General features: G+C 38.5%; 1 protein-coding gene across 1 annotated transcript; it reads left to right on the top strand.

The window, feature by feature from the left end:
• Window positions 1–4184: 4184 nt before the first annotated feature.
• On the top strand, window positions 4185–6225 carry PRR32 (proline rich 32). Its single transcript, XM_078065089.1, has 2 exons — window positions 4185–4363; window positions 5191–6225. Exons 1-2 carry the CDS (start codon window positions 4344–4346, stop codon window positions 6068–6070), a joined length of 900 nt encoding a protein of 299 aa, XP_077921215.1. The 5' UTR covers window positions 4185–4343; the 3' UTR covers window positions 6071–6225.
• The last annotated feature ends 3133 nt before the right edge of the window (window positions 6226–9358 follow it).

The raw sequence follows: 9358 nt of genomic DNA, 5'->3' as shown, positions 1-9358 counted from the left end.
TCACTTGGACAACTCAACCCTACTCCCCATTTCACCCAACACACACACACACACAGAGTTAACTCTAAGTTCTTCCAGTTGCTCCAATACTGGAAGGTGGATGACCTAACGACAATTATAGGCTCAGTTTCAACTTAGTGCATAGAAAAAATATGAAGAATCCTATAGCTCAAGAGTTCAACATTAATTTAAGTTTAATATTGGTAATATCGGGCACATATTAAAATTAGTTTGTTAGTAATGGTCACTCAGTGCTGTGTTATGGCTAATTTATTTTTTTTGTCACCAACCCAGTTGCTCCATGCAGGGTTTTTAGTCTTTACCATCTTGCCATAGTACCAACAAATGCCTAATTTTCACCTGCTGCATCCCTGCATAGGCAGGCATTTTGGGATGCATTGCAGCTTGGATGATTTCTTTATTGCAGAACTACCTTAGGATGAGTCAGTGAGTCCATGAATTAAATAAACTAAACTCAGATCTGGTACACATGTTTTGATCTGAGCCACCTACGTGATTCACCTACAACTACAATTAGGAAGCCATGCGGTTAAATGGAAAAATATGGGCTTTGGTGTCAGATTGGCTGTATCTGAATATTGTCTGCCATTTACTAGCTGTGGGGCCTCGGAAAAAAATGCTCAACTTCTCCAACTCTTTTTATTATTATCTCTAAAATAGGTATAATAATAACAACTGCCTTAAAAGTTTTCTGTGAATATTAAATGAGACAAAATATATTAGATGTCTGGTACAGAGTAAGTGGTAAAAACAAAAACAAAAAAAACTTGGTTTCCTTTTCCTTCCTTCTTTTTTCTCATCTGGTTTGCCCTACTGCTACTTAATTTCCAGTTCTCACTCTCAGGAGATCAAGAAAAAATAGAGTGATAGATGTTCAAGGAACTGATAGCTTCTGATTTATACAAAGAAATAACCTGTTTTGGAGTAACTGCCATAAATACCTGATTTGAAACTAAATTTTTTTTTTTAAATCTGGAGCAAAGAACTTGAGAAAAGCAATGACAGTCTATTGAACTTCATACAAATAGGTCCAGCAGTGAGGCATATATTGTTAGTTGCTTTTGCAAGTGCTGGTGGTGAAATAACCATACTCTCACCTGTTCATCCTCATCACTTACCACATAGGGTTTGCAGGACAGCTGGTGTCAGAGAGGACAGGAGTATCGCTCATAGTTGTGCAGCTGAATAATGCTGGTTGACCCATTCTGGGATAATAAATATCATGCTTTCATTAATCTCATGCTTTTTTAATTTGTTGAATTAAATAGCAACAGACCTTTAAAAATATCTGGTCTATCTTTAAGAAGTATTTTTTGAATCCTAAACTTGCAGAGCTTTCCACAAGAATAGTTACATTGCATTTTGAAAGTGAGTAACGGATGGAATCTTTTGACAACAGTCCCCCAGAGATCAGCATGACAATCTCATCACTTCCTGATTAGCCTGATGAAAACAGAGAAAGCCATTCTTATGTCTCTATTCCCTGGATTCTTTTTCTAAGTAAAAGAGAAAGGATTTTAAATGAAACTTTGCTTATACACATACACATCTGCAAAATTTCTTTGAAAAAACCCAACAGTGTGATTTGGCAGTATAACCACGTTTTTAATGACATCATAATTATTGTGCAAAAGTAAATATATCCTTCTATGGTCCTTACTTAGCATTTCAATAAACTCTTCAAAACCTTTTGAGAGATGCTAGAGCTGTGTCATGAAATAAGAGGCCATGGGTAATGAAAGGCATTTACATCTTAGCTGCTTTCACAACTAAGCTACTTTTTGGCAAATCCTCAACTTCCATTACCCATTTTTCCCTTTCCAAAGCAATCACTCAAAGAAACAAACAAACAAAAAAACATACATTTTACTACTTCATTTTCAGAGCTCAATGGCTAATTGAGGTAGCTCAACTGCTTTTTTTTTTTTTTTTTCAAAAGGTAGGTTTTGAGATGATTCCAGTTTTTCCTTTATAAAATGTGAATGCCTTCAAATATTACCCGATTGGTACAACTAATTACCTATTCTTGACACAGAATACCATCTCCTCTTCTGCCATGTATCACATTGATCCTTCCATGTGAAATATTTCACAGCTACTTTAACCTAAAATTATAGTTCCGTCTTCTGAATTTTAATTGTGGTATATTAGTTTACACCATGTAGTGAGTTGTCTGTGTTTATTTTTTATACCATTCTTTGATTCTTTTATAGATGTTATTTTGTCTCCCCAGAAAGTTTGACTATTCCTTGAAGTCTCCATTAACTGCATATTTAACTTTGTATTATAAGGCACACTGAACCAAATAGTCAATGCAGAAGGCATTCAGTAAACATTCATTGCACAAAAGCTAACAAGTTACAAGGCAAAATCTGAGCTAGTATCCATAAATTTATAATACCTGTTATGGTTTTGGAAAATTATCTGGTGCCATTGGCTTTGTCACAGTGCCCAGCTATTTGATGTCTATATTATACTCCACTCTTATGTAATCCAATTAATATATTTTTACTAAACAGGCATTTCTAGGTAAACCAGCCCATCATTGCAATAGTTTGGTAGGCATAAAAGGGTTTCCTGGGGCTTCCTTGCCATTATTCAGGAAAAAAAGCATAAACTATGTAAATACGATTTACCACCTATTAAGCATTAGCCCACGTTGATTTATCCCTCTGACCTAGCAAGTGTTAAGAAAACTTTACTGCTCCACCACAGTTACATTGCTAATAACGATTTTTCTTATGTAAAAAAAGCAAGGAAATAATGAACTGAAGAAAAATGTAAACGAAGCTGGGGAATCAAGAAATTTCTTAATAGTGAACCATGCTAGGCAAGTGAACAGATTCTTCTGGGAGAAATGTTGGAAGCATGCCGCTTTCATCTTTCAACAAGATTAAAACAAAACAAAACAAAACAAAATCAGTACTGTACAGACCAGGACAAGGCACCCTGGCAGGAAGATGTGGACTTGGAGACCCAAAAGGTTATTTCTATCATGAATTGTGTTGCTTCGCAGCACTGACCATTCCTTTGCATTAGTATTTTATACTTATCCACTGTACACATACATGCACACACACATACACACACATTCCATATATAAATTGAAACATATCATATTTGAGTCTGTTATCTTTCTTTAAGAAAAAAATTATATAACCTTTGAAATATAACAGCATATTCTGATATTAGGAATAAAGAAAGACTTTAAAGTCTTGAAGGTATCGTCTGAAAAGCGCAGTTCTCAGGTAAATTTAAGGAAGGGAGCCAAGTTTATGGCTTTATCCTAGAGCAAGATTAGTAATCTTAGATGAGGGGATGGCCATTGTAATTTTAGAGCAATCAATCTGTACATCAATGGCAGAAAATAAAAGCGGGGTAAGTGTACTTGTTTAAAATGGAGGAGGAAGATGAAATTTAGGCTGGAAAACAGAAAGTGCCTTATGCAAAGAAGTTACAAGGTGAAATCTGAGCTAATATTCATACATTTATAATATCTGTTATGCCTTTTATTCCCCTTCCCCCTTGTAGAGAAGTTTTACAGGGTTCTATTACAGGAAAAATGTATATTTACAGAGCTCTATTACAGGAAATATATAACACACACACAGACACACCCACAAACACCAACATACAGAACCAATAAACTAGAAGGTAGAAAAAAACACAAAATGAGGGACTAAAAAATAAAAGCCAATATCATTTTTAGGGTAATTTTTTTATAACGCTATTTTTGTTTCATCTTCACAAGAGAGCCTGATTGAAAACCAATTTAACCCCATAAACTTCTGTTCTCCACCAAGTATGCATCTTCAAAACTGAAATTTTAAATTACAAGACTAGACATGGTACAGTGCTCAATGTTTGTATTTCCAAACTTAAGGTAAAGACATGGTAACTACCTTTATTAACTAAAACTTTAGAAATAACTCTTAATAAATTACCATGCCTCCATGATTCTTCTAAAATCTTGAAATGATTTGTCTTTCCATCTGGGCTGCAACAGGGTTAACTTAATGAATGCCCTTACCATCCATCTACTACTATGCAAAAAGGAGTTCTACTTTTAGCTTCAAAGGAGTGTCATAGATTTATCCCCTCCCCCTCCTCACTCCTTTTCTCCCTCCCTTCCCTAGCAACTGGTAACCTCAGAAAGAGAACTCCAAATCTAGAAAGAAGCAGTTGGTCCCTGGCTTCACTCGAGTTGCCAAGCTGCTCTAAGGCAGAAGCACAAGTCCGCTCTCCAGACGGAATTGGCCTACGTGGGCATTCAGCTGGTTTTCTCCATCACCTCACGAAGGTTTTCCTGATCAACTTTCTCCATGGCTTGTATTGAAAATGTGTAAGTACAAAACTGAGTAGAACTGTTTAATTTTGAAGGCAAAAGGCAGTTTTAATTGTTTTTCTGTGTAACTGGGACAGGGACGAGTGGGTTGGAGAGAGTGCAGGAGGGGATCACAGACAAAACCTTGCAGGACACAAACTCAGGTACTAAAAATACTGGATTTAAGGGCAGCAATTCTTAAATGTAATTTTGAAACAAATGTTGCAAATCCGTAGTCTAAATAGTTGGTGTTAAACTTGAGGAAATTCGTTCTCTAGGGTGTGGTACGGGTTGAATGAAAGAAAATTTTAACAAAATTCTGTTGCAAATGTTGAATGGTGCTTCAGAGAGACAAACCGGAATGTTTGTTAACACAAATAACCTTTCTTTTACTTCTGTGGAGAAAGAAAAAAAAAAAAAGTCTTTCCTCACAAGACTTTCCAGGACACTCCTGCCAGAATCTGAATGCTGGGCTTTAGTGGATCATAGGTCCTACGTGGGGGGGTGGGGGGGTGTTGACTGGAAAGAGCTGCTGTTTTCTATGGCAAGCCTGCGCATGCCGCTCTCTGGGTCTTCTCCGCTTCCTTGCTGCCTTGAGGAGGTGGGGACTTGGGCAATGGGGTGGAGCCACAAGAAAGCCAGAAAGGGAAATCGGGTTGTCTGTTTAAAGAAGCCACCTGGTACCCTGAACGTGGGCTAAAAAAGTGCTTGCTGACTTTTTACGTGGGAGGAGATAGGCTTTCCCTTTCCCCTTGTATATTCCAGCGAGTTTAATCCATCACATATTTCAGATACTCTCAGATCACTGCATTTCCTATTAATTTATTTATTTCTATTTTTGCAAGCCTTGGTGGGCACGCCTCTTCACCCAGTGGAGTAGTTGCAGATGAGTGTGGGATGCGGGAGCCGCGCCCCGACGACGTGTCCCTCCAGTGTCCGAGTTCCATGCCAAAAGATGATGCGGAGCCTTGGGGCCACCATCGCTTCCTGCAGAGACCTCCCCTCAGTGTGCTGACTGACCTGGCGAGAGAGCAGCTGGAGCGCCCCTCTGAGACAGCAGGAGCCTGCATTCCTGTCGACAGTTCAAGAGCTCACCAACACCCCTATGGGCCACCACCTGCTGTTACGGAAGAGTCCCTAGCAACAGCAGAAGTAAATAGCTCTGAGGGGCTGGCAGGCTGGAGGCTTAGGGGACAGGATTCTATTAATGTGCCCCAGGAATTCTCTGGCAGCCCTCCCGCACTGATGATAGGGGGGGCAAGGGTCAGCAGTGGGGGCACCGAGAGAGGTGGCTATAATGCAAGGTTATACATGGCTTTGCCACGAGGTCAGGGGTTCTTTCCATCCAGGGCTCCACAAGTAAGAGGCCCCCCACATATCCCCACGGTTAGATCAGGGGTAATGATGGAGCTGCCTCCAGGAAATACAAGAATGGCCGGCAAGGAAAGGCTGGCTCATGTTTCTTTCCCACCCGGAGGCCCCCGGCACCCCGTGGAGAATTGGCCGAGGCCTCCCGCCTTGTCTTCCGGTACTTCCGGTTTACCTTCTTGTCCTACTGCTCATTGCTTTGTACCTCCTCGACCTCCGAGTTTCAGTCCATTTCTTGCTATGCCTATTGCTTTTGCTCCACCCCCAATATTTGGTCCTCCACTGCCTTCTTATTTTGCCAGTTTTCCTTCCTGGGGCATGCCGGCTCCTGCGCCTTCAAACAGAGAGAACAACTGATGACAAAAAAGGGAGGGGGAAAAAAGGGTTGGGGGAAGAGGTGAAAATTACTCATTTATGTTTTTATATTTGAAACCCCCTACCCTCTTACACTTTGCTTAGCACTGATGTGCATTACATGTTTGGAGATTCAATAAAGATTCTAAAGTTTGAAATATTGTGAATTATTTTTAAAAACGCCACCCCAGGAGCTTAAACCCTGGCTTTTGTTTTCTAACTTTAAGGAAATTAAAGCAGTAATGTGGTAGTACTTTCTAAGTAGCTTAGTTGAATCCCTAGCCTTGGCTTGCAGCTGTGTGACTGCGGGAGGGTCAATTGGGTTCTTGTTAGGCCAAATCCAGGGTGGGGAATTACTACCTACCTAAGGTTATGGGGTTTGCTCAGAGCAGGATGGGAAAATTAAAGTCCATAAAGTAGACCAAAGTCTAGGTAATAGAAAAAAATGCACAATGGGTAAGAATAGGATGAGACCAGTGAGAGTACTAACCAACATTTAACAGCCAGTTAGAGGCAGAACCAGGCTGAAAGTGAAGAAAGAAAAGGGGCAGGGGAGGGACGCCTGGGGGGACTCAGTCGGTTAAGCCTCTGACTCTTGATTTGGAATCAGCTCACCATCTCAGGGGTAAGATGGAGCCCCAGACCCGTGCTGGGCATGGAGCCTGCTTAAGATTCTATCTCTCCCTCTCCCTCTGCACACGCTCTCTCATAAAAAAAAAGGGGGGGGGGGTACAGGGGAGATAGAGTTGTAGATCACTGCTTCAAACATGAACTAGTTTGCCCCTCGATATTACACTGTTACTGAGAACATGGTATATACAGAGCTGGCTTTATAAAAGTCCAGGGACAAGGTGGAACAGGGCTGGTCCCTTCACCTTTTGCCTGAACACAGGGCTACTATCTACTCAGAACTTTTAAACAAATGAAAATATTTTACTCACATAGAATTATTTTCTCAGATACTGCTGTTTGTACTCTATAATGTGCTGCAATGCCCTATTATAATGATGGTTCTGAAAGATTATCACAATACCTGGATAGGAGCTTTTTCAAATATTAGTGACAGATAGAAGCACAGCATGCAGAGTGGAAAGATGGTCATTCTGACCACTGCACAACTCAATTCACTATATAGTAAAATGCCCTAAAACAGAGCGCCACTCTGTATGAACAACCACTAAATTAGAAATGTCTTTAGAGAATGATTCTTCAAACAAGCATTTTTCATGTCCAGAGCTGATGGTGTAGGTGATGTAAGAAGTTAAAAGCTGAGAAAACCTGTAGATCCACAAGACACCTAGCCTATAAACAAAACCACTAATGTGTTTTTAGCACCAATAACAGGTTTGTTGCTACTCTTGACAAAGAGGGCACATGGTTCCATAAAGTTTCTTTTTCTCCATTTATTTAATAATAGATTGTTCTAAATTTACAGGTGATAGTGCAGGACTTAGAAGGAACATCTGGATAGTGCTTGCTAAAATTCCCCTCACTCTGTGTATGTCCTAAGGTTGGCAAAATTCCATCAATACACTGTAGTGGGTTGAGCAGAAGTATTCAGCAAATCATTTGACAGTTGCTCACTATGAGGTAGCTTAGTCCCAGTGTACCAAACACTTACTGAATTTTCAGCCTTAATGAACAGAGGAGTTGGGCATGCTTATAGTCATCAAAAATACCTTTTGAGCCAGATGTTAAAAGATATTTTGACAAGAAATCAAGTTGTTGTGTCAACAGTAGTGCTGAATCTTTGGAGAGTTGCCAAAAGGTGTGGTAAGTGACAGCAGGACAGGATACATTTTCTTTCTCAAAGGAAGTAGAGTGATAAAGGCTCAGAAAGACTATACTCACAATTACAAAAATCCATGACAAAGTCTCTGTAACAAGAAAGTGCCACCAACACAGTCTGCTGGTTTTCAACTCTGTTTTCTCTCCTAACACCCTATGTTTGTTATTTTCTGTGTCATTTCTAAACACTGAATACCTATAAGGAGCAATAAAAAAATAGCTATTAGCAAATTGAAGCATTGAAGTTTTATTTATAACTCTGTGATGTAAGATGAATATATTTTCTTTAGTTTATGTAAAGCTCTGTGCCTATATAACAAATTTCAGTGAATGCAAGTATGGAATAAGCCTAGGATCCTGTTGTTAAATGCAACTAAAATGTAAATATTTTTGTTTATTCACACCCTCTGTATGGAAATAATGTATCATTTTGTTACCATAGGTGCTGGCATCCTCAATGACAGTCAAACATTTTAAACACATGATTTGCCTTAAAATTGCTATTTTTAAATTATTTTAGTATAACATAAGCAAATATTAACCTATAACACAACATCCTATTCATTTTAGAAAGTGCTCCTAATGCAATATAGTCAACATTCTTGAACATATACATTTTCCCTTTCTTTTCTGGGGCTTAAATAGCTCTTTACTGCAAAAGGAAAAGATAAACATCATCAAAGTAGCCCTTTCTTCTGCTAGTAATGGGAATGGGTTAAGTATTTCTTATTGTAAGTTATAATCATTGCCACAAGAAGATTCATGTCATACAGTTTATTATTTATAGTTCTCATTATATTCTTTGTCACAAGACTGTAGCATCAGAATTTTAATGTCCTATATATTCTCTAGAAGATAATCATAAACTGTACAACTTTGACCTTTTCCATGTCCCAAAGTATGATTCATTAGCCATTTCTATTTTCCATTGTTTACAACTTCTGTAGCTCGATGGAAGAAGTACACATGGAGCCAATCAAACTGAAGAATACTGAAAAGGTTAAAGTTCAAAGTTATGAAATTTTTTAAGTTTATAGTCTTTCATAAACCAGAATGACATTAAAAGTACACTTCATTCTTCTGAGAATTATTATGACAAATACTAACCAGGACCAAATAATTTATTTTCATTGGAGTATTCAGATTGAGATCATAGTGCTATCTTTATGTACCATGAAATAAGTTTTTTTTTTTAATTTTTTGGTGGTTGCCACTGAATAATTAAGTTGCATATATATAATGGGGAACGATATCCTTACATAACTATTACATTATAACACTAATACAATATAACAATGGATTTAGATTATCAAGTGTTATTGAGAGATGTTGATTTTTATAGGCCCTAAATACAGAACTATGTAAAATGACTCTATTTTAAGATCAATGCACCAACCCAGAGATAAAAGAAATTTTAGACAGATAAAAAACACTATGTCATGGGGCACCTGGCTGGCTCAGTCAGTAGAGTATGTGAATCTTGATCTTGGGATTGCTGAATTT

The sequence above is a fragment of the Halichoerus grypus genome, chromosome X, assembly GCF_964656455.1.
Source record: "Halichoerus grypus chromosome X, mHalGry1.hap1.1, whole genome shotgun sequence".
NCBI classification, from domain to species: Eukaryota; Metazoa; Chordata; class Mammalia; order Carnivora; family Phocidae; genus Halichoerus; species Halichoerus grypus.
This window is presented reverse-complemented; position numbering and strand designations above follow the sequence as displayed.

Coding starts and splice junctions, on each gene's coding strand:
- PRR32 (XM_078065089.1), top strand. CDS start 4,344: ATGGCTTGTATTGAAAATGT. Junction 4,364..5,190: donor ATGGCTTGTATTGAAAATGT/GTAAGTACAAAA, acceptor TATTTTTGCAAG/CCTTGGTGGGCACGCCTCTT.